Source organism: Colobus angolensis, unplaced genomic scaffold, assembly GCF_000951035.1.
Source record: "Colobus angolensis palliatus isolate OR3802 unplaced genomic scaffold, Cang.pa_1.0 Scaffold3, whole genome shotgun sequence".
NCBI classification, from domain to species: Eukaryota; Metazoa; Chordata; class Mammalia; order Primates; family Cercopithecidae; genus Colobus; species Colobus angolensis.
Window position 1 is genome coordinate 26,737,633 of NW_012116265.1, and position 26,413 is coordinate 26,764,045.

At 43.5% G+C, this 26,413-nt stretch overlaps 1 protein-coding gene across 1 annotated transcript in view; it reads right to left on the bottom strand.

The window, feature by feature from the left end:
• Positions 1–22,972, bottom strand: part of ARG2 (arginase 2) — a 35,523-nt gene extending 12,551 nt beyond the window's left edge. The window contains exons 1-2 of the mRNA XM_011949738.1: positions 22,418–22,972; positions 21,552–21,624 (exon numbers count right to left, since the gene is read on the bottom strand). Of these exons, the coding sequence (XP_011805128.1) occupies positions 21,552–21,624; positions 22,418–22,528 (184 nt within the window). The 5' untranslated portion in view covers positions 22,529–22,972. The remainder of the gene's footprint in view (positions 1–21,551; positions 21,625–22,417) is intronic.
• Between the last annotated feature and the right edge of the window lie 3,441 nt (positions 22,973–26,413).

Below are 26,413 nucleotides of genomic sequence, written 5' to 3' on the forward strand. Positions count from 1 at the left end.
TAGCCAGGATGGTCTCGATCTCCTGACCTCGTGATCCGCCCGTCTTGGCCTCCCAAAGTGCTGGGATTACAGGCTTGAGCCACCGCGCCCAGCCTTCTACTTTCACCTCCATATTTATCTCAGCACTGTCCTTAAATCACATCAACCATTAGGTTCTTACTAGATGTGAGACACCAGGGTATGCCTGCTGATTTATAATATTAGGTGTACAATTATAACAGATTTATATACTCTTATATTTTGGTCATTGCACTTTAAGGAATAGTCATAAAAAGGCCCCAAACTGGAGTTAAATATTAACTAACTTTTCAGAACTATTTGCCAAGTGCTTTCATTCAATCCTCATATGACCAAGAAATACAGGGGAATTAAAGTGCTCAATCCAGTGGATAAGTCACAGAACTTGGGGACTACCCAAGTCCAATCATGCAAACCAGGATGTGGACTCAGATAAACGTGAGAGAAAACAGTACTCACTTGTATTAGAAAAAAGCTGCACGAAGCCTAAAAAATGAACCTAAAGAGAATTTGGCAATCTTACAGCAACATTCCCCAGGAAGAGAGATTGAATTTCATAGGATTTTGGTCACTAATTCAGGCCATCACTCTGCTCTCATTACAGGTGCTGGAAGGGTACTAACTTCTGTCAGGGGTTCATCGATTAATTCCCAACCTGGGTGGTGGATTCTGTCAACATTGTCCAACTCCATTTACTCTGATGCCATCTCACCAAACAGCCTTCTGGCTATTCAGTTGGTTTCTCACATGCCTTAATATGGGCAAGAGCTTCTAGACAGTGGATGCTGGAAGGACTACTGCTTAACATAATTATGCATGGGCACTTAGGTTGGTCCAGTACCATTAGCATGAGTCTGAAAGCCTGATGAGCTATGCACTCAGCAACCTTGTGTTTCTGCATCCACAAAGCTAAGGGCCAGCCCCCTCTAAAGGGATTAATACCTTGAAAGGCCCTGCCTGAGTGGCCTACTTTCCTGTTCCCAACTCTGCTCTTTTTTTGCCCCCCTAGAATATTCAGGAAGAACCAACTCTGCTCTATAATTTGCACAGTTTCAGTGCCACGTAAGGACTTGTGACAATGAGTCCTAAATGAGTCAAAGAAGTTCACTGAGGATCAGGAGCATCAAAGAAGAACTCCTATGACCAATAGTTTGTACTTGCACTGTTTTGCTTTCTTCCCCCTCTTCCCTTACTGGCAGTTGAAATTCTCTGTAAAATTGGATGACAACGTGTATAACAGAGGTCCCAAACCTACTCCCCAGGTTTTACTACTGTATCCTTTCAGACTTCAATCATTTTTTTTCCCTTTTTTTTTTGGATTATTAGTAGAGACAGGGTCTCACTGTGTTTTCCAGGCTGGTCTCCAACCCTGGGCTCAAGTAATTCTCCCATCATGACCTTCCAAAGAGCTAGGATTACAGGTATGAACCACCATGCCTGGCCTAGTTATAAGCATAATACGTAATATTTTAAGTAAGGTTATTAGAGTAAATGAACTGCCATAGCAACTCCCCCCAAATAATGAAACTGAATAAACTGAAACACAGTTTATTTCTTGTTCGTTTAACATCCAGGGTAGGTATTCCAGGTCAGCAGGAGGCTTTCCTTTATGCAGTAATTCAGAGACCTGGCTTGTGGCTCCCATATCTAGGACTTTGCCATCTGTGTGGCTAAGTCTAGGTCTCTCCAGGTTCAAGGCAGCAGGAGGGAAAGCAAGCATTGAGAAAGCACACCTCCTCTTTTCAAGACTCTGGCCTGAAAGTGGCACATTACTCCTGCTCACTTTTGGCACTGGCCAGCAAATGCAGGTGTAGCTTATGTCCAGAAGAGAATGAGAATGGATGTTGGTGGATAGCTAGCAATCTATGCCACAGTGAGTACTTTTTTATTCTACTGCCATCACCTTTAAGAACAAAATATGAAAGTTGCTCTAGGATTACAAATTTATGTTAAACTATTCTAATTACAGAACTGAATCAACAAATATATGCCAGCCTGATGTCACCTCTTAAGAGCTTTCTCCTCTAATGCCCACTGTGCCAATAGTATTGAGGTACCCAAAGGACTAGTAGAACAGAACCCTAGTTCTAGGATTATCTGAATCCTGGTTCTAGTATGTTGTTGTAGAAAACATGAATTGTAACCCATCTGCTACAGTTTTTTTTAAGAGGAGTGAGGAGGCTGATGGGACGTTAACATTTTGTAAGAGCAGGATGAACTGGGTAATATTAAAGCTATTTCTTTTTTTCTTTTTTTTTTTTGAGACAGAGTCTTGATTTGTCACTCAGGCTGGAGTGCAATGGCGCGATCTCAGCTCACTACACCCTCCGTCTCCCAGGTTCAAGGGGTTCTCCTGCCTCAGCCTCCCAAGTAGCTGGGATTACAGGCATGCGCCACCATGCCCAGCTAATTTTTGTATTTTTAGTAGAGACAAGGTTTCGCTATGTTGGTCAGGCTGGTCTTGAACTCCTGACCTCAAGTGATCCTCCCACCTCAGCCTCCCAAAGTGCTAGGATTACAGGCATGAGCCACCATGCCCAGCCTTAAAGCTATTTCTTTATCAGAGTGCTGTGGCAAATTCTTCTGGTTCATAGGTCATAAGAAATGGTCTCGCTAATTTTTCTTGAAGCTTAGGGTAATGATGAAAAATGCAAACATTGTAATGTGTAAGGAATATGTGTCTGGCTGTTATGCCTGAGGGAACTTTCCCTTTCTCTAACTGTGCATCAAGTCAACTCATCTGTAAGTCCAGGTCAGGTGAGACCTAGTGTTTCATTGCTGCTCTTTCTTCTCTTTTAAGAGGACATTGTAGGACGAGAGGAGCCTGAAACTTCAAGGAAGTTCTCATGTCAGACAGATTTGGAAGCAATGTGAAAGGCTCTCATTTTTCACTTACTGTTTATACACTGGCACAGCCTTGTAGGTTCTTTCCTGAGTGCTGGTAATAAAATACACCGAGTACTACTCTGATCTTTCAGGCCCCAGATGTTACCTTTGGCCTTAATAAACCTCTCCAGGCTCTATCAGAGTGGAACAAGAACACAAGTGCATCAACAGAATGATGCAACCAGGCAGTAAGGAAGAAATCAAAACAGCCTTACCTGACCTTAGCAATATCTGTGAACAGCACTTCTATTTCAGGGCTAGTGAGTAAATCCCTGAAAGAAGCCAGAGACAGGAAATGGATAATAATTGTCTGCCTGTACACACCACATTGTGCTACACATTCTACAGATAGGTGTACATTCTCGCATCCTCTGCTGGTATCACTATCCACACATTGCAGAGGAAGAATTTCAGCAAGGCTAAATAGCTCCAACTGTTTAACAGCAACTGAATCACCCTTTGGTTAGAGACTCATATATAATTACTTGATGAGTGAGGTTTATTTTTTATTTTATTTTATTCGACAGCATAAGACTATCCCATTCTCCCTACTGCTGTGACCCCTGTTGCTACCAGGGCTCTTAGCAAGTCAAGAGAGATGGGTTTCAAAGTGGGCTGACACACAGGAGGGTCTTCTGAGCCACAGGCAGCCCATTGGTAGAATAACAGACATGGAGAAAAGCTAGGGGCCTCTTAGTGTGCAGTTTTTCCAAATTGTTTCTACATATGAATAGGATAGAAATGTTTGTGACTTGTCAGGAATAACAAATCAGTGAAATCAGGAGAAAAACAAAGACTCTGAATCCTCACTTGGTGCTGAGAGGGTACTAATGGCTTTTAAAGTTACAGACTCAAATATTATACATGGCAGATTTAGCCCCATGCAAAAGGAATTCTTGGAAATTAATTTTAAAAATTTTTTTTAATTGTTTGTTTTAGATGGAGTTTTGCTCTTTCACCCATGCTGGAGTGAACTGGCACGATCTTGGCTCACTGCAACCTTCACCCAACGGATCAAGCAATTCTCCTGCCTCAGCTTCCCGAGTAGCTGGGATTACAGGTGCCTGCCACCATGCCCGGCTAATTTTTGTATTTTCAGTAGAGACAGGTTTCACCATGTTGGCCAGGCTGGTCTGGAACTCCTGACCTCAGGTGATCCACCTGCCTCGGAGTCCCAAAGTGCAAGGATTATAGGTGTGAGCTGCCGCGCCCAGCCGAATTCCTGGAATTTTAAAGGGATGCGACTGCTAATTGTTAGAACAAGGTTGTACCTGAAATACTAGCTTATTAAAAATAAAGTTGCAATGTTACTAGAAGTCCAAACTGGAGGGCGGGGAATGGGGGATGCCGGGGTTAATTCAGGCCGTTTGAAGTAAGTAGAAATTTCTCTTATCCATAAAATGTAATTTGGGCAATAACCTTTGGAGAGACTGTTATTTAGGTAAACTCATTTGGTTACTACCAATAAAATGCAGAGATCTGAATTTTATTTGGTGCATTTAACTCCCAAAGACTGTACAACCTCAAGAACCTTGTCTGTTTTTTTTTTGAGATGATCTTACTCTGTCACCCAGGCTGGAGTGGCACAAACATGGCTCATTGCAGCCTCAACCTCTTAGGCTCAAGCAATTCTCACATATCAGCCTCCAGAGTAGCTGGGACTACAGGCATGCGCCACCACACCCAGCTAATTTGTATTTTTTTTGTAGAGACAAGGTTTCTCCATGTTTCCCAGGCTGGTCTCAAACCCCTGGCCTCAGGCAATCCACCCGCCTCAGCCTCCCAAAGTGCTGGATTACAGGTGTGAGCCACTGTGCACCCAGCCAAAGAACCATGTGTCTTGAGATATCTGTCCCAGTTCATTTCTTCAGAGTTCCAGAGGAGACAGCTCCAACCAGCCCTTGTAACATCTCCTTCCTCCCCACTCTGCTCTCATATTGCCTCCGTGACAGGTAGGTTTTCTCAGAGGCAGTGAGGACCATGACTGAGAAAGACGGGGGCACAGATAGTGGCACTGGGGACTCAAGGAAAGTGACTGTGGGGATCCAGGCCAGTCACTTCAGAACATATCCATCTAACATACACCAGCGTTAACCTCGAGAGCAAATGATACAAATACGGTGTTAATAGATGCCTTTGCATGAATGTGATCCTTGAGTTAAAATATATATATGAATACAAAATACACTTGAAAATTTAGTTCAAGATAGTAACTGAGATGATTTACAACATCAGTTATGTTTCCTGCTAATTGGTTCTCCAGTTACATCTGTCCTTCTTGCCTAAGAAGAACAGATGCTGTCATCTTCTAAAGATAGGCTTTGGAATGTACACCTCTCTGAACCAAACTCATGTCAACCCTCTGAGCACCTGTAGACCATGATGAGCCAGCTCAGGCTTTCTCAGACAGTCAGCTGATGGCACCCTAGAACCTGGTTCCAGCACAGGCAGGGGTGGAGGTAAGAGGAGGATTGCTCTGGCTTCATGAAGTCACATAACCATATCCATTCAGAACAAGACTGTTGAGCTCCTCTGAGAAGACAAGACCTGCTATTGTTAACATGTTGACAAAACTTCAGTCTTTCCAGTAGCTAACGAGAAGAAGAAATAGCAACAGTCCCCGGGAATAAAATACTGTTCTTTAGAGCATGTGATGTTTGAAAATTGTTTACACCTTGGTGCAGTGCTCTACACCTGTAATCCCAGCACTTTGGGAGGCCAACGCGGGTAGATCACTTGAGGTAAGGAGTTCGAGACCAGCCTGGCCAACATGGTGAAACCCTGTCTCTACTAAAAATACAAAAATTAGCTGGACATGGTAGCACACGCCTGTAATCCCAGCTACTCGGGTGGCTAAGGTAGGAGAATCGCTTGAACCCGGGAGGCAGAGGTTGCAGCGAGGTGAGATCGCACCACTGCATTCCAGCCAGGGAGACAAAGTGAGACTGCATCTCAAAATTTCTTTTTTTTTCAAATTTCAAAAAAAAAAATGGTTACACTCTGCTTTGTTCCAGAAAGAATCTTTAAAAAGACACATCAGGCTGGTGACTACAGCTTTGCAAATTACCAGTTTTGATGGGTAGCTCCCTGCCCCAGGCCCTGGGCTAGCATCCTGGTGAGTCTGCCCAAGAAACCTCAAACCAGCAGACTGCATTCCCTACTACTTTGGGCTGAAAGCACAGAATACTCAGACAGCCTCAGTTAGCCAAATGCTACACTGGATGCAAAGAAAAGAAGCCCTGCCATCTGCCCACTAACTTCCTAGGACAGTCCAGATCTCTAGTCAGGTTCAGTTTCTAAACCTGTCCTACCTCACATAGTGGTTTCAGTGAGGTAACAAGGGAAGACCTGACACATGCTAGAGATTACAGATTAGTTCAACTGAATGAGGCATCTTTGTGGTTTTTCTCCCCACCCTATCCTTTTCCTTTTCCTTGAAACTGATGGTGTAACCTAAGACTTCCCAAAATCTGTAATATTGCTATGTCATTTTAATAAAACAGTTTCTGGTGAGAAGTAGCAAACAGGCTGGCCATAGTGGTTCACGCCTGTAATCCCAGCACTTTGGGGTCTAAGGCAGGAGGATTGCTTGAGGCCAGAGTTCAAGACCAGCCTGGGCAACATAGCAAGACCCCATCCCTACTAGAAAAAAAAAGAAGTGGCAAACAAATGCAGATCCACTGATTTCTCACTGGAACGGCTCTTAAAGAGTCCTGCTCTCACACATAGTTTGAATTTCCTACATTCCCTATAAAAGAATATAAAGGCAAGGCCAAGTAAATCTTAGAACACCACTTCTCTGAAATCCCTAACCACAATGCCACAACCTGCAGTGACTCAACTCTTGGGTCACACAGGAAGGTGTTTTCTACTTCTTTTTCTAGGCTGTGGTTCTCTTCTCTTGGCATAGAGGAGGGAACCAGAAAGGGTCCATTTTTCTTCCCTTCAAAGCTGAGCATTACCACATATATTTATTCTCAATACTGGATTACAGGTGTGAGCCACCGTGCGCCCAGCCAAAGAACCATGTGTCTTGAGATATCTATCCCAGTTCATTTCTTCCGAATTCCAGAGGAGACAGCTCCAACCAGCCCTTGTAACATCTCCTTCCTTCGAGGTTTGGTCATTAATAGAGAGGGATAAGTAAATGTATTCAAAGATTAAATTATTTAAGCCAACCACTGTAATCTCTTAGGTTCTGCCTCTGAATTGTACTATTTTGGATATTAAAATAACAATGCTGCATCTGTCTAAAGTAACTAGAGGTCAGCCTCAGCCTTACTTGAAGAAAGCAGTCATTATCTACTGATGTCCTGGTTTAAAAATGTATCTCAAAAAAGGGAGCAATAACTCATCATTACTACCTATTGGCGTTTTTTTGTTTGTTTGTTTGTTTGAGACAGGGTCTGGTTATGTTGCCCAAGCTGGAGTGCAGTGGTGTGAACTCAGCTCACTGCAACCTCCATCTCCTGGGCTCAAGCCATCTTCCCACCTCAGCCTCCCAAGTAGCTGGGACTACAGAAGCGCACTACCACACCCAGCTAATTTTTTTTTTTTTTTTTGGTAGAGATAGGGTTTTGCCATGCTACCCAGGCTGGTCTTAAACTCTTGGGCTTAAGTGATCCACATACCTTGGCCTCCCAAAGTGCTGGGGTTACAGGTGTGAGCCATCACATCCGGCCCCTACTAGTATTTAGCTTGCAAGAGTTAAAGTTTGATATCTGGCAGTTATCCTTTGAGTCATACATTTTTAAAAATCTGGGAGACCAGGTGGCTTCTAAGTAGCAGATCATTTTCAGAGAAACAAAATACTGGTTTGGGAAGACTCATCAAGGGTTGTGATGTGAATGAAGTTATAGGAGAAAGCTAAGATGCTTTGCTCCCTCTTTTCCTTCAACAAAAGTATACTGTGTGCCTAGCACTCCACCAAATTCTAGGGATGCAGAAATAAGATATGGTGCAGACTTCAAGGAGCTCACAGGCTGGTGAGATGTCAGGCAGAGAAAGTGGCAGCCCAGCCCAGTGCTAACTGCTATGAATCAGCTGTGCAAAGGGTGTGGCGGGAACAGAGATCCAGGAAGAGAAGGGTCAGGAGAACTTCTCAGAAGCAGCAATATCTGAGTCTGGAAGACATTAGCCAGGAATAAGAGAGGAGGAGGAAATGCTTACTGCAGAGGAGAGAATACCTTCAGCCCTATAGAAAAATGCACAATTCCTCTGAACCCAGAGTGCACCTAGAGGACTGCAAAGAGATGTGGCAGGAGGAGGGGACAAGGCCCAGATCCTAAATATGGTGGGGAACAACTATGGTTTCTAACAGGAAGACAAATCAAATCTGCATTTTGGATCTAGTGCTCAGACAGCAGTGTAGAAAATGACCTGGAGAAGCAAAGTGCCACAGGAAGCTAAAGAAAGAAATGAGAGGGAACAGAGAGTCCAGCAATAGAGGGGCATGGGAAGGGAGGGAGAAGATGGTAAGTTCAGTCTGGGATATGTTGACATTGACATGTTAGAGACTATCCTGTTGAAAGTACATGGAGACAGGTTAATGAATAATTCTAGGCAATAGTCAGTGGCTGACAGTATCACTGAAATGTCACCTCTGATGAAGTATATATCACCATAGAACATGTCATAGAACACAGGGATCTAAACAGAGAAATTCTGCAGACAAATGACCTAGATTCTTCTACAAATAAACTGCAAAGAACAACAACAAAAAAAGAGAGAACCTATAAAGGTTTTAAAATATAAAGCAATATGGACCTTACTTGAATTCAACTCAAACTTAAACACAAAAAAACAACAAAAGAAACCTAAAAAGTGTAACTTAATCAGGCAATGTGAATAATACTAATTAAAAATTAAGAGGCTTAATTCTCCCTGTTGAAAATAAAGAGACTTCCCTTCCTCCCTTTTATTTCATGATTTCTCTATGCTTTTCAAACTTATGTGAATCTTCACAATGACTAAATAGGCCTCTCACAAGTCTCACAATGCAGGAATGTTTCTTCAAGGACCCAGGGAGCCATCTCCTGGAGATGCACACATTTAGGGAGATAGTGCCTCAACCTCTCAGTTCCTACAGAAGGGTAAGAGCCTAACTCCCATGGGTACAGATGGTGAGCACCTTGCTCCAATTTGCAAAACCACCTCCTGTGTTAAGATACGAGAAGTCTGTTTCCCCTCTGGATGGCCATAATAAAGTTAGGATACACTGTGTGTGATAAAAGATGCTGTCCAGTCCATGAAACAAGATGTCTGATTTACTCCAAAATGGTCTGGAGGTGGTGTAAAAAACATTGCCTCGTATTGGTGATGATGCTGGCTGATGGATATATCAAGTCAGTTATGTTGCCATCTCTACTTTCATTATATTTGAATACTTCCATAACAAAAAGTTAAAAAGATGAGCTACATGGAAGACATCTGTACACAAGTTTGCAGTTAGGAGGAAAAATAAGTATTAGAGATAAAGTTGTTGCTGGGCATAGTGGCTCATGCCTGTAATCCCAACACTTTGGGAGGCTGAGGCGGGAAGATTGCTTGCATCCAGGAGTTTGAGACCAACCTGGGGCAACACAGTGAGACCTCATCTCTAAAACAAAAAGAGAAAAAGAAACAAAATTAGCTAGGCATGGAGGCACAAGCCTGTGGTCCAAGCTACCTGGGACACTGAGGTGGGAGAATTACTTGAGCCCACAGGGTAGAGGCTGCAGTGAGCCAAGATTACACCACTGCACTCTGGCCTGGGTGACAGAGCAAGACCCTGTCTCAAAAAAATTTTTAAAAAATAGAGCTCTGGGTGGCATCAGCATACATGTGACAGTAAAGCCATGGAAGCAGACTGCCAACCAAGACAGGATAAAGCAGGAGAATCAAGGACAGAATCCTGAGAACACTGACATGTAAGGAGTAGGCAGGAAACGAGGATGTACGCCAGATGCAGTGGCTCACACCTGTAATCCCAATGCTTTGGAAGGACCGAGGCAGGAGGATCACATGAGGTCAGGAGTTCAACACCAGCCTGGGCAACATAGTGAGACCCTGTCTCTAAAAAAAGTAAGTTAGGCCGGGCACGGTGGCTCAAGCCTGTAATCCCAGCACTTTGGGAGGCCAAGACGGGCGGATCACGAAGTCAGGAGATCGAGACCGTCCTGGCTAACATGGTGAAACCCCATCTCTACTAAAAAAAAAAATACAAAAAACTAGCTGGGTGCGGTGGTGGGCACCTGTAGTCCCAGCTACTCGGGAGGCTGAGGCAGGAGAATGGCGTAAACCCGGGGGGCGGAGCTTGCAGTGAGCTGAGATCCGGCCACTGCACTCCAGCCTGGGCGACAGAGCAAGACTCCGTCTCAAAAAAAAAAAAAAAAAAGTAAGTTAGCTGGTGTGGTGGCGTGTGCCTGTAGTTCCAGCTACTTGGGAGGCTAAAGTGGGAGGATCACTTGAGCCTGGGAGGTCGAGGCTGTAGTGAGCTGAGATTGTACCACTGTACTCCAGCGTGGGTGACAGAGTGAGACCCTGTTTCAAAAAAAAAAAAAAAAAAGGATTTACTAGAGGAATTTGAAAAGTTGAAGCCAAGAGAGGATAGTGTTGGTTTCAATAAAGAAAGCAAGATTAGTGGTGTAAGTAAAGTGAATATTATACTGTTCATCTGTTCACTGTATTAGGAAATAGGTCAGATACTGCAGCAATACTAGGCTTACTGCAATGATGGCCTATGAAGCCACATTATAACAAGCTGAAATGTGAAAGGGCAATGAGAAAACCAGGAAGTCAGCTCTGAAGAAAAACAGAATAACTGGACAACAGCTAGAGGGCTACCTAAGGTCAAGGGGGATGGTGGAGGGTAAGGGTTGCACAATTAAATACCGAAAGAACAGGTTAGGAGAGAAGAGCCATGACAGGCGGTGAGAGGAGGGATAATGCTGGAGCAGGGACTGTCAGAAGGGAGGGGGTCTAGAGTATAGGTAGAGGGCACTGCTGAGTGTTAGTTACCCAAAATTCATTCTTCCCTTTTTCCAGAGAGAAAAGGCTTTTAGCTGGGAGCATAACCTCTTAGAATAGACTACATTCTACATGCTACATGGGCCGGGTGCAGAGGCTCACACTTGAGGCTGAGGAAGGTGGATCACAAGGTCAGGAGTTCAAAACCAGATCAGCCTGGCCAAGATAGTGAAACCCCATCTCTACTAAAAGTACAAAAAATTAGCTGGGTGCAGTGGCAGGTGCCTGTAATCCCAGCTACTATGGAGGCTGAGGCAGAGAATTGCTTGAACCTGGGAGGTGGAGGTTGTAGTGAGCCGAGATCATGCCACTGCACTCCAGCCTGGGTGACAGAGTGAGACTCCATCTAAAATAAATAAATTAATAAACAAACGAACAAACTACATTTACTAACCTCGCTTGTAACTGGATGTGGTCATGTGAACTAGTTCTGGACAATAGGATAAGCAGAAGTGTCCCGCAGCAACTTCTTGGGAGGGGAAGAGAACTGCTGTTGCCCCTTTCTTTGTTCATTCTTCCATCCTGCTGCTGAGGCTACAGCCATCTGGCACCATTAGGCAGAGGCCTTGCCAGTAGCACCAGATAAGAATCTAGGTCTGCACTTAAAGGAACAGAACCGCTAAGCCAGCTCTGGACTACTTTCCAAACTGTTTGAGAGTCAAATGAACTATTTTTCTTTCCACTCTTACTTTCGAGCCCTTACCATGGGCACTCTTATCTATGGTATCCATTTCAATGGCAAAAAATGCAATTATTTTTGCACCAACCTAAACAGGAACTAGACTCTCATCCTCTAAAGAGGGTGTTAAAAAAGGTTCTTTGTTAATACAACTGATTTGGGGGATGACAGGGAGAAAGTTGAGAGAGTCCCTACCCAAGTTGGAAAAGCATGAGCTTGAGGATCATGAGATGGCTGTGGTGGGAAATGAGGGAAGGAAGACACTGAGAATGAGGGCTCTTCAGAAGCTGGAGGTGAAGATCATGCATTTAGGATGATTTTTTAAAGATTTTTGAAACTATTTATATTTTTGTTTTTCAAATGATCACTTTTAAGTGGACTTTCTGTAACAACGTACAACTCAAAAATTTGCCAAGTATCTATCTGATCCACCCAAATCCTTAGAAAGGTTTTCTGCGTAGTCTTCATTAACGCAAGTCTGCGAATGTTTCACTTTTACTGTAAGATCTTGAATACATTTCACAATAATGAAGCTATAAAGTTTTTATGCAGTGCATTCATTATAAACTATAAATAACATTTCTATTAAAAAAAAAAGCTGGGTAGTTCAGTTTCTTTCTTTGTAATAAGAGCCAAGAAGACTGAGAAGTTGATTGGACAATCCAAAATTCGGGTTGCATATGGCATATGGCAAGAAATGAGGTTCTTAACTCCTTCTCAACTCTACTACTGACCTTGGGAAAGTTTCTGAATCTCCTCAGGTCATATTTTGCTTTTTTTTTTTTTTTTTCTTTTTTTGAGACTGGAGTACAGTGGTGCCATCTTGGCTCACTGCAACCTCTGCCTCCTGGATTCAAGCAATTCTCCTGGCTCAGCCTCCAGAATAGCTGGGATTACAGGCACCCGCCACCACGCCTAGTTAATTTTTGTATTTTTAGTAGACACGGGGTTTCACCATGTTGGCCAGGTTTGTCTCGAACTCCTGACCTCAGGTGATCCACCCACCTCGGCCTCCCTAAGTGCTGGGATTACAGGCCTCATGAGTCACCACGCCCTGCCCTCATAGTTTCCTTTTTTTAAAAAAATTATCAGCATTTATTTACAGATCAAAACAATGTGCTGAATAAGAAATTGAAGAGTTTTCAGATATACTGCATTATGTTCATATACAGCATTATGTTCCTAAGAAGCCAGAACTTCAAGTGACCTTCCTCGTTCTTAATATACATTCTATATTTAAATGTTTCTCCTTAAATTGTGATAATATACATAAAATTAAGATCAGTAGCATTAAGTACCATTCATATCATTGTGTAACTAACCATCACTACCATCATCCATCTCCAGAACTCATCTTGCAAAACAAACTCTGTACCCATTAAGCAATGATTAACTCCCCATTTCCCTCTCCCACCAAGTCCTAGTAACTGCTATTCCACTTTGTTTTTATAAATTGGACTACTCTAAAAACTTCATATAAATGGAATCATGCTGTATTTGTTCTTTTGTACCTGGCTGATTTCACTTAGCATAATGTCCTCAAAGTTCACCCATATTGCAGCGTATGTCAGATTTCTTTGTTTTGTTTCTTAAACAGAGATGAGGCTTTATTCTGTTGTCCATGCTGCTGGACTAGAATGCAGTGGTATGATCACAGCTCACTGCAGCCTCAACCTCCTGGGCTCAAGCAATATTCCTGCCTCAGCCTCCAGAGTAGCTAGGACTACATGCATGCACCAGCACACCTGGCTATTTTTTTTTTTTTTTTTTTTTCTGGAGATGAGGTCTCGCTAAGTTGCCCAGGCTGGTCTCAAACTCCTGGACTCAAGCAATCCTCCCGCTTCAGCCTCCCAAAGTGCTGGGATTACAGGCATGAGCCACCCCACCCAGCCCTGCTTTTTAAAGACTGAATATTAGTCCATTATATGTATGTACCACATTTTGTTTCTCCATTCATCCATCAGTGAACACTTGGGTTACTTCCACCTTTCGGCTATTGTTAATACTGCTGTGAACATGGGTACGCAACTACTTCAAGATCCTGCTTTCAATCCTTTTGGGTACATACCCAGAAGTGGAATTGCTAAATCATATAGTAATTCTATTTTTAATTTTTGGAGGAGTTGCCATACTGTTTTCCATAGCAGCCCCATTTTATGTTCCTACCAATAGTTTACAAGAGTTTCAATTTCTCCACATCTTCATCAACACTTCTTATTTTCTGTTTTGATAGTAGCCATCCTAATGGCTGAGGTGGTCAAAATTTGCTTTTTGCAAATTTACAAAATTTGAAAATGGGATAATAGCACAGTGTCTAGAAGATGGTAAATGTTAAGTATCAAAAAACTTGATGAGAGGTATTAAGTTAAATAAAAGGTATTAAGTTAAAATCTTTTCTGTCATAAATGGGAAATATATGACTACATTGAAATTTGCCAAATCCCAATAGTGTCTATTATAGATTTCCCTCTATGCAGGCACATCACTAAGTTTTTACTAAGGCATTAGCAAATTACTGATTACGTATTCACCTCCTAAAAGGAATCTGCAGCCGAGCACAGTGGTGCACATCTGCAATCCCAGCTACCCAGAAAGCTGAGGCAGGAGGCTTGCTTGAGCCCAGAAGTTTGAGGCAGTAGTGTACTATGATTATGTCTGTGAATAGCCCCCGCACTCCAGCCTGGGCAACATAGTGAGACCTATCTATAAAATAAAAGAATCTGCAATATAAAGGAGGCCCAGAAAATGAAAAGCTTGAACCCAAAGAAACAGGTCACTATTAGTGACATTCCACGTGGGATTGGAGTGGGCCCTAAAGTGATGCCACTTCAGCTCATGCCTCAGCCCCTATTCTTCTGCTACAGGTGGCCTGTCCCCCAAGGGGACTGTGGCACAGATGAGGTCCAAAGCAGGTTTGGTTTTTGCTAGATCTCTAAAGGAAATATAAAGCCAGTTTGCTAGACATTTACTTTTCCAAATACATATCAGAATGACTTTAGAAATTGAAGAAGCCAGCACTTTACTAACCTTAAACAAACAAGCTCATTCCAATAATTTAGCTTCCAGTCACATATGCAGACCCTAGGCAAAGACTTTTTTGCAGGGAGTGGGACAGATGCTGTACTTTCATTTCTTCCTTGCTGTGGAAATAGACTCTTAAAAAATGTAGAGATGGGGTCTTGCTACATTGTCCAGGCTGATCTTAAACTCCTGGCCTCAAGTAATCTTCCCACCTTGGCATCCCTAAGTGCTGGACTGACAGGCATGAGCTACTATGCCTTGATGATTGTTTAATAGATGAGTGTGAATGGCAGAGGCAGAAGGTTTGGTGGATCATACAGCCCTACACTCTCTTCAGAAACATCACTGATATTTGCTATTGAGTCAACCTAGCAACCAATTCTCGTCCCAAAGATGTAACACTGTTCAAAAGGCACCTCAGAGACGCCAGTTTCATCTCTTTTCAATGCCCAAAACTAAAGCTTAAAAAGATTCATATCTATCAACAGGCATGATTTGTAGTGTGTCTTTATTGTATATTTCATAAAATATAAACACATAAAACTTACATAACAGATAGTTGTAAACACCCTGTAGTTACTACCCAAGTCACAAAATAGATCAATATTAGCAATTCAGAAGTTTCATATATATATCTCCTTACTGATCACAATTGCCTATATAGTTTTTTAATTATTGAGATATAATTCACATGCCATAAAATTCATCCTTTTAGAATTTATAATTCAGTGCTTTCTAATATATTCAAGAAGTTGTGCAGCCATCGACACTATGTAATTCCACAACAGTTCCATCACCCTTCAAAAAGAAACCCATGCCCTTTAGCAGTCATTCCCAGCTCCTGGGAACCACTAATCTCCTTTCTGTCTCTATGGCTTTGCCTATTCTAGACAGTTCATATAAATGGAATCATATAATATGTGGCCTTCTGTGTCTGCCTTCTTTCACTTAGCATGTTTTCTAGGTTCATCCATGTTGTAGCATAAATTAGTACTTCATTCCATTTATGGCTGAATAATACTCCATTGCATGGATATGTCCAATTTTTCTCACCTATTCAATTAATGTACATTTGAGTTACCACATGTTGACCATTATGAATAATGCTATGAATATTTGTATATAAGTTTTTGTGTGGCCAGGTGCAGTGGCTCATGCCTATAATCCCAGCACTTTGGGAGGCTGAGGCAGGTGGATCACTTGAGGCTAGGAGTTCGAGACCAACCTGGCCAATACGGCAAAATTAAAAATATAAAAGTTAGCTAGGCATGGTGGCACTTGCCTGTGGTCCCAGGTACTCAGAAGGCTGAGGCCGAGATTGCACCTCTATACTCCAGCCTGGGTGAAAGAGGGAGAATTTGTCTTAAAAAAAAAAAGTTTGTGTGAATGTGTATTTTTAATTCTGTTAGGTATATACATAGGAATGGAATTGCTTGAGGATACAGTAACTATACATTTAACTTTGAGGGTCTGCCAAACTGTTTTCCAAAGTGGCTGCACAGTTTTACATTCACACCAATAGTATAAAACAGGTCCAATCTTTTTACACCCTCACCAATACTTGGTATTGTCTGTCTTTTTTATCATAGCCATCCTAGTGGGTGTGAAATGGTATTTCATTGTAGTTCCCCCACTCCAACCGCCCCCGCCGAGACAGAGTCTCACTCTGTTGCCCAGGCTGGAATGCAGTGGTACAATCTCTGCTCACTGCCACCTCCACCTCCTGGGTTCAAGTGATTCTCCCACCTCAGCCTCCTGAGTAGCTGGGACTACAGGCGTGTGCTACCACATCCGGCTAATTTTTGTATTTTTTAGTAGAGATGGAGCTTCACCATGTTGATCAGGCTGGTCTCGAGCTCCTGACCTCAAATGATCTGCCCACCTTACCCTCCCAAAGTACTGGGATTACAGGTGTGAGCTGCCACACCTGGCCATTGTAGTTTTTAATTTGCATTTCTGTAATGACTAATGTGTTTATTGCCCATTTGTATAAATTATTTGGAGAAGTAGCTAATTAAGTCTGTTGCTAATTTTTAAATTGGGTTGTCTTTTTACAGTTGTTATTTTATTTATGTTTGCTGAACACTACAATCCTACCAGGTATACGATTTGGAAATATTTTGCCCATTCTATGGGCAGTCTTTTTACCTTCTTTTTTTTTTGTTTTCCATTACATTGATGAAGTCCTTCCACTTTCTTGATAGTGCTCTTTGAAACATAGATATATTTAATTTAGGTAAATTCAATTTAATTTTTGTCATTTGTGATTTTGGTAGGATATCTAAGAAACCAACACCTAATCCAAGGTCACAAAAATCCAGTCCTATGTTCTCTAACAGTTATATGGTTTCAGCATTACATTTAGGACTTTGGTCCATTTTGAGTTAATTTTCATATATAGTGTGAGATAGGGATTTTTTTTTTTTTTTTGTATGTGGATATCCAGTTATCCCAGCATCATTTACTGAAGACTATTCTTTCCTTACTGATTTGTGTTGGTCAAATAAAGACAACCTTATGAGTGGACAATTTTAGGAAACCACCAGACCAGTCAAATGGCAATTTTCTGAGGATGGTCTATAAGGAGTATTAACTCTGTTCTCCCCTTTCCAGTAACTGCCAGCCTCCTGGTTTCACTGTGATTGCAGGCTATTGGTTGTCCAGGCTACAGCTGATCTGGGAAAAGGCAGCATGGGAACAGGGCAAGTTAAAATGCCACAAATCTTAACGTTCTTACGGAGATTCAACGTTTTTACTGAATAAATGCTCCCCAGATTGCTGCAAGCCTTTGGTTAATTTCCAGAGTTCTGAAAAAGCTGATTCTGATCTTTTTTGCCAGTGTTCTTGATAAAATTTGGCTCTGTGTTCTCACTCAAATCTCATGTTGAATTGAATCCCCAGTGTTGGAGGTCTGGCCTGGTGGGAGGTGATTGGATCATGGGGGTTGTTTCTAATGGTTTAGCACCATCTCCCTAGTGCTGTCTCATGATAGAGTTCTCATGAGATCCGGTTAAAAGCGTGTAGCACCTCCCTCTTCACTCTCTTCCTCCTGGTCCCACCATATAAGACGTGCTTGCTTCCCCTTCACCTTCCGCCATGATTATAATTCTCCTAGGTCCTCCCCAGAAGCAGAAGCCTGTACAGCCTGCAGAACCATGAGTCAATTAAACCTCTTTTCTTTTTAAATTACCCAGTCTCAGGTATGTCAGAAGTGCAAGAACAGACTAATACAGTTCTCAATCCTTTTTTGGAGGTCCTACACCACCATTTTCAATGGTGTCATCATACAGTATTTTAAAACAACACAGATTTCCCATTAAAATGCAAATTTCTGACTTTTCTTGAAAAACTGGAGAAAAGAGTACAAGGCCTACTCCTTCTCACATGGTAACAGGTGGCTAGAGTTCACAAATTACCATGGTTCTCAGAGCTAACAAAAATCAGGTAGAGATATACTGCTCCTCAGCCTTGCCAGAGCAATGCCTTTTCATTTCTCTTCAGGCCCTCTTAAGCCCAGGAATTCGGGACCAGTCTGGGCAACATAGTGAGACCCTGGCTCTACAAAAGAAAAAAAATTATCCAGGCATACTCGCATGTGTCTGTAGTCCCAGCTACTCAAGAGGCTAAAGTGGGAAGATCGCTTGAGTCCAGGAGGTTGAGACTGCAGTAGGCTGTGACTATGCCACTGCAGTCCAGCCTGAGCGACAGAGTGAGACCCTCTCTCAAAGAAAAATAAAAGGTGGCTGGGAGCAGTGGCTCACTCCTGTAATCCCAGCACTTTGGGAAGCCTATATTGGCAGATCACCTGAGGTCAGGAATTCGAGACCAGCCTGGCCAACATGGTGAAACCCCATCTCTACTAAAAATACAAAAATTAGCCGGGCACAGTGGTAGGCACCTGTAATCCCAGCTACTCGGGAGGTTGAGGCAGGAGAATTGCTTGAACCCGGGAGGCGGAGGTTGCAGTGAGCCAAGATCGCACCACTGCACTCCAGCCTGGTGACACAGCGAGACTCCGTCTCAAAAAAATAAAAAAATAAAAAAGGAAAGGTTACCTGAGAGAACTATTGAGCGTCCTTAGTAAGCCCAAGGAAATAAAACAAGCCCAGGCACTAAGTCAAATACATTCATTCGAGAGAAAACAGGAAGTCTAACTCATGCTATGTTAACACCGGCAGCCTGTGACATCAGAGCAAAGGCAAGGAACAAAGGGATTGTGAAAGTTACCTTTCCATGAGTCTCTCCTTCGAAATTTGACCCATGCTGTTTATTTGAAAGTGCTCAAAACACTCAAGTTATTTTGGTACTGTTTAGGAATAGAGCAATTGAAATGTCTCTTGGTACTTTTCTCCAACATATTCCAGGAGATTAGCCAAAACCACATGCTAGAAATCTGCTGAGAGTCACAGTTTTATTTAATAGGCTATGAGATTCTATTTCAGACTGCTGGTGATACTGAGCTACCAATCAGCTACACAGTAAGGATATAATTGTACAATTAAATATATCTGAGAAAAAAGTCAAAGGGAAGGCCACATAAACTGAAACTTCACCACTACTTTAGGTTGGAGTTTAGAGAGGAAGCAGTAGAGGGAGTAGTATTTGCAGGAGAATGGCTTCCCCTGCACTGGAGTGGAAAAATACCAAGAGCTGTGACAGGAAAGGAAGTCTACAAAGCATGAGTAAGAGAAGCAGCTACAAATGTGCCCATCCCCCTCATTCAGCAGCCTCAGCTGATTATTATAGAGGTCTCCTCCGGAAGAGACCGAAACCGCTTCTTGTCAGGAGTCTCTTGCGGCAGAACCTACAGATGATAGAGCAATTTGAGCAATACTTGGCCAAGTTCAGATGGACTGCAGAGATATCTCCAGGATTTAAAAATAGTGATAACCAGAGATTGTCGTCTTCAGTGTAAAATGATTCTTTTAAAAAGGCAATGTGTACAAGCTATTTTAAGAGACAGTATGTTCATTTATAGGTGGGAATAAAAACCTCCTTCCATTAGGTAACTTGCGACACATTAAAAGAAGACTAAATCTTAGCAGTTTGTCTTTAATCTTCGGTGGTGAACTTGGGGAGTTATTAAAATGACTAAGAGAGGCCTTAGGCCGGGCGCGGTGGCTCAAGCCTGTAATCCTAGCACTTTGGGAGGCCGAGACGGGCGGATCACGAGGTCAGGAGATCGAGACCATCCTGGCTAACACGGTGAAACCCCGTCTCTACCAAAAAATACAAAAAACTAGCCGGGCGAGGTGGCGGGCGCCTGTAGTCCCAGCTACTCTGGAGGCTGAGGCAGGAGAATGGCGTAAACCCGGGAAGCGGAGCTTGCAGTGAGCTGCGATCCGGCCACTGCACTCCAGCCCGGGCGACAGAGCGAGACTCCGTCTCAAAAAAAAAAAAAAAAAAAAAAAAAAAAAGAGAGGCCTTAAGTAAAGAAGAAACTGTAATTGTTTAATAAAGAAACAAGGTCTGAGTATTGAATCCAAGTCACCATATCCATGTGTAGGCGGAGGTAAATGAAGGACACCTCAACTCAAGGTGTTTTCAGTGACTTCATTATTCCTGTCTTTTGGAAGGAGATGACTTCACTTGGACTGGACTTATGACCAGCAGATAAGATTTCAGAGCAACAGTGGGGAGTTAACTTAGATTCTGTGTTATTATCTCCATAATCTCCGTGCTGCCTCACATTTTTCTCTTACAGCACCAGAAAAGATATGTGAATGATCCAAACATGAACAGAGCAAATGGCCTCAAACGAAGGCTAGAAACATTTAGATTGGATATAAAGAAGAACCTTCTTGCCATAAATGTATTTATTTATTTGAGATAAAGTCTTACACTGTCGCCCAGGCTGGAGTGCAGTGGCACAATTTTGGCTCACTGCAACCTTTGCCTCCCAGGTTCAAGCAATTCTTCTATCTCAGGCTCCTGAGTAGCTGGGACTACAGGTGCATGCTACTATGCCTAATTTTTGTATTTTTAGTAGAGAAGGAATTTCACCATATTGATCAGGCTGGTCTCAAACTCCTGAACTCAGGTGATCCACCCACCTCAGCTTCCCAAAGTGCTGGGATTACAGGCATGAACCACCGCGCCCTGCTTATAAAGGTATTCAAATTTGGTGCTGTTACTAATAGAAGGGTTCTCCCTTACTATAGAAATGGCATTTATAGCCGAACACAGTGGCTCACACCTATAATCCTAGCACTTTGGGAAGCTGAGGTGGGCGGATCACCTGAGATCAGGAGTTCAAGACCAGCCTGAGCAACATGGTGAAACCCTGTGTCTACTAAAAATACAAAAATTAGCCAGGTGTAGTGGCACACACCTGTAATTCCAGCTACTTGGGAGGAGAATAGCTTGAACCCAGAAGGTGGAGGTTGCAGTGAGCCAGGATTGCACCATTGCACTCCAGCCTGGGTGATGGAACAAGACTCCATGTCAAAAAAAAGACAAAAAAGAACTCGGAAAACACAGATCTAAGCCTATTAGTTCTATAATATCTATGAGTCTATAAGACCTATATTACTGCTTCCAGTAATAAAGATATTAACCTTAGAGAGGAAATAATTTGAAGACAGGAAACTGGCGAGACTGACAAATCATAAGCATCTCAAGATTGAGTTAGGAAAATGGAATTTTAAGGGGAAAGGTTGACTATGCAGTTGAAGCTGGAGTTAGTGTTCTTAGTATCACTTGCATTCACTGGCAGCTGTTCAGACCTTGCCTCACTCTACCGCCTCGCCTTCCAACACACTGTTTATTGTAAGAGGACTTTCCCTGATGACTCCTTGATAGATCTTAAGCTGTAGATGGAATCCAAAGGAGGATGCAGGATGTGGCAGACTGTTCCCAAACACAAAGCTGTGTGGTCCCTGGATGTCAGAGAAAAAGATTCTGAAGTCCTGCACTGATATCTAAAAATCTAACCACTTACCCAAACTGGAGAGCCTTTTCATCAAGCCAGCTTCTCTTATGGCAGCGGGACCATGCTCCACTCCTTTTCTTTTCTGTCAATCACAAAAATTACAGTTAGAGGTAGAGAAGATGACTGAAAAAAACCACTTTGGTACACTTAGTTCCCAGCAGGTTCCTCTGAAAACCTGTGACAGCATCAGCCCTTCCATCTATGACTGTCCTTCTAACTCCATTGTTGGAATCACATCAGCTGCCCAAGCCAAGACGGGAGAGGCTGAGCCAGGTTAGGATCCGGGAACTAGGTGTGTTGGGGGCTGGCTAGGGCCAGAGACCGGGCTTCTAGAAGACTGAGCGCTCCCGACTGCAGGTTTCCTTCATTGAAGAGAACAAAACAGCTCCTCCCGGCCTCCCGCGCTGGAGAGGCCAGCTCCAATTTCCCTCCCAGTCAAATAAAGCTCATTCTGAGTGAATGGATCCAGAAGACTTAAATCCTCGGTCGCTCCCTTTAACCTCCTCCATGATTCTCCACTGGGGATTCTGGCCAGTTTCGCCTCCTCCAGCCCCTCCAAGGAATCTCTTCTTCATTCACTCCCCTCCATCACCCCAAGCTGCATCCACTGTTTTCTCGGTCTTTCTGGGGAAGCCGCAGAAACTCGCCCTCATCCCAAACAGGGTGGCCTCCACCCCTCCCTCCCTCTCCATCCTCTGTCGGGGAAAGTCCCACACGCTCCCACGGTGCCCAATCGCGGGAACCCGCCAGCTCTTCCCCTCGCCTTTTCTCCCCATCCTCTCCTCGCCTCCCAGTCCCCCGCACCCCACCGCCGCCTTCTCCAGGTTCTGGGGGGCGGAGGATCCTGCCCGGCGGTGCCAGGTGCCAGTTCTCACCTGCCCTTGTGAAAACGGGGCTCCTATCACAGCCACAGAGTGGACGGATTTCTTCAGGATGGAATGCACTCGCTTCTGGAGGAGACGCGAGAGGCTGCCCCTTAGGGACATGATCCGTGGCACTGAGAATCTCCAAGGCAGAGGCTCAAGGCGGCTGGAAGCCGGGAGTGAGCGCCACCGCCGGTCGCTGCGCCTACCTACTCGCTCCAGCCTCCGCCCCGCCCCGTGACGTCACCGCCACATTGTCCCCGCCCCGACCCCGCCGCCCGCGCCTCCAACCAACCCCCGGCACACCTTCGCAGGCCCCGCCCACCGCTCTGCAGGGCTGGGACATGCCTTCGATGACGTCACCCCACGCTGGCCTGGGCTCTCTGGCCAGGGACATGCCCCTGCCTCTGATGCCAGAAGGCCAATATCCAGGTCTGGCCAGTAAGAGCGGTCACCAACAGGGGTGTCCCTTCGCGGGAGGCGGCCGGCCCCTGCCAGGTTCCTGAACTTGGCGGAAAGCAGTAATCAACACGAATCTTCACGCCTGGCTGATGCTGACTCTACCGATGGGCTGGCTCGGTCGGGTCTGGTCTGACCAGACCCCACGTGAGTGCCCTGCCTAGTCAAAACCAGCATCCATCTTCTTCATTCTGTCTCAAAGCTCAAAGCCCAGGAAACACTCTTAAGACTTTGGGCATCAGTGAAATTTAGATTCGGAGATATAATATAGATGAGAGCTCTCCGAGCCGGGCACGTTTATAAAGAGCCATCTACCTTAGGTATTTTGAATGAAAGAGGTTAGAATTTACAAAGCAATTACCTTCTAAATGTTTTTAATTCTTTACCTGAATAACGGGAGCGCTGGTTATTAAAAAGCAAATATAGCAACGTATTTAGACTATTTCTAAGTTTGGGGTAGGCTAAAGAGCTAAAAGCACTAAGTAACTACTTAGAGTTTTAACAACTAATAATAATTTAATAATACTCAGCATTCCAAGAACTTTACCCCTCCAACTCTATACCACAGGTTACTTTCTAAAGCAAAGAAGACAAGATCAAAGGCATAAGTAATTTTCCCAGAGCCACATAGCTTGTAAGTGGCAGAGCTGACTCCACATTCCAAGTTCTTAACCAACACACCATGGCATGCACGAATCTAGACATTTTTTCTACTAAATTAATTTTTTACATAAACACCTGAAATTTATTTCACCTGATGTCAATTTACACACTGCTTTCCAAAATAGTTCAGAGGTCTCCATGGCAACACCATAACTCCAAAGGAGCTTCAGTACCTTAAGGCATTTTATTTTTAGAGGCTCTGTTGTGTACTGTGTCCCCCTGCTGGTTTAACAATGCTGTCTTTGAGGCCTTAGCAAAATAACTGCTGTAAGTCAGTGGTTCTGAAAGTGTGGTCCCAGACCAGCAGCATCAGCATCACCTGGATACAGCAACAAGAAGAAACCGGCTGCACACGGTGACTCACACCTGTAATTCGAGCACTTTGGAAGGCCAAGACAGAGGATCTCCTGAGCCCAGGAGTTTGAGACCAGCCTGGGCAGCATAGTGAGATGCTGACTGTACCAGAGATTTAAAAAAAAAGCTGAGTGTCGTGGCATGTGCCTATGGCCCCAGCTACTCGGGAGGCTAAAGTGGGAGGATCTCTTGAGCCCAGGAAGTAGAGGCACCAGTAACCTATGTTTTAACAAGCCCTCCAGGAATGGGAGGGGGCGTGGTCAGGAATTCAGTCACAGATACGTCATGCTTGTTCAGTTCACTGAAATTATGTTGATACTTTTGTATTTCTTGCCCACCACCACATTCAATTTTTTCCCCTTTACTATGTTTTCTGAAGTTGATGCTGGCACAGGTTGCCTCAGGGCTTCCTGTGCTACTGCAAAAACCTCTTGCTTCCACTGGGTGAGGTGGCTCATGCCTGTAATCCCAGCATTTTGGGAGGCCAAGGCGGGTGGATCACCTGAGGTCAGGAGTTTGAGACCAGCCTGGCTAGCATGGAGAAACCCGTCTCTACTAAAAATACAAAAAGCTGGGCGTGGTGGCAGGTGCCTGTAATCCCAACTACTCAGGAGGCTGAGGCAGGAGAATCGCTTGAACCTGGGAGGCGGAGGTTGCAGTGAGCTGAGATTCTGCCATAGCACTCCAGCCTGGGCAATAAGAGCAAAACTCTGTCTCAAAAACGAACAAACAACAACAACAAAAAAAAAACAAAAAACCTCTTGCTTTTTGAGCATTTACTCTGGATCACCAGACTGACCTTTCCAAAGTGCTACTTTAGTCCTGCATGTCATTTTCAGTGGTTTTCCACAACCTATAGTTTAGTCAGAGATAAATTACTAGTTCCACTTTATTATGCACTGGGAAAGTGAACAGGAGATTGTTATACAGGTTGAGCATCCTTAATCCAAAAATCTAAAATCCCAATCCAAATTTTCAGCACCTACATGATGACACAAGTGGAAAATCCCATACTGGACCTCATGTGACCAGTCCCAGTCAAAATGCAGTCAGTTTGGTCCGAAGGTAGTGAGTTACCTTAATAGATTGTTCACAGTCAGTTACAGATGGAAAACCTTGTTCTATTTTTTCTCCCCTTCTCACTACTGCACTTGACTAGTCTTAAAAAAAAAAAAAAAAGACAAGCACAGTGGCTCACACCTGAAATCCCAGCAGAAAAAAAAAGGCTGCGTGCAGTGGCTCATGCCTATGAGCCATGATTGCATCATTGCACTGCGGCCTGAGTGACAGAGCCAGAACCTGTCTCTAAAGAAAATAAAAACAGGATCTGGCGTGGTGGCTCACGCCTGTAATCCCAGCACTTTGGGAGGCCGAGGTGGGTGGATTGCTTGAGGTCAGGAGTTCGAGACCAGTCTGGCCAACATGGTGAAACCCCATCCCTACTAAAAACACAATAAAATTAGCCAGGCGTGGTGGCATGCACCTGTAATCCCAGCTACTTGGGAGGCTGAAGCAGGCCAATTGTTTGAACCAGGGAGGTAGATGTTGCAGTGAGCCAAGATAGCACCACTGCACTTCAGCCTGGGTGACAGAGTGAGGACTCTGTCTCAAAAGATAAATAAATAAAAATAAAAATAGAAACAATGCAGTCAAAACTTTGTTTCATGAACAAAATTATTTAAAATATTTTATAAAATCACCTTCAGGATATGTGTATAAGGTGTATATGAACATAAGTAAGTTTCATGTTTAAAGTTGCATCCCATCCTATGATACCTCATTATGTATATGCAAATATTCAAATAAAAATCCAAATCTTTTTTTGGGCCATATGCAGAACAGAACAAGAAAAAGGCTGAAGGAGACCTCTTGGGTGCATTGGGATCCTTGAACTTTTTTTGTCTCCCCTTTAGGAGGGATATATGTTTTAATTTCTCTTTCATAGCGGGCCTTGTCCGCCCTTGCCATAGCTTCAAATTGTCCTTTCTCTTTAGCAGACATGGTCTTCCACCTCTCTGAGCACTTCTTAGAAAACTCTGAGAAGTTGACTGAAGCATCTAGGTGCTTCTTCTTATGCTCCTCCGGATGAGTTTGCACACAAAACACATATGATGGCATTTTGCCTCTTGGCTTCTTAAGATCTCCTTTGCCCACGTTTAGTCATTTTTCCTCAGCGAGGCACAGAGTCGCTCAGTGCCCATCTGGCTCTCACTTGCCCCAGCACTGTCTTTATGGAGCTCAACGTACTGCTTATAATTCATTTTTAAAACCCCAAAGTTCATAAAACAGCAACTCAAAGCAAAACAAAAAAACAAACCCCAAAGTTCAAAATGAATACCTGCTTTTATTTTCAAAACAGGCATTTAATTTAAAAATCTGTTTTAAAAAATAAAATTCTAAAGTCATAAAGAATGAGTTACATTTTAAAAATTTACTTTAAAACTTGTACCCTGTTAGTGCATCGCTCTAGGGTCCCTCCTCAGGTTCAAACCAGTTTGCTCCATTTTTCTTCTTCCTCTGTAGGAAAATCTA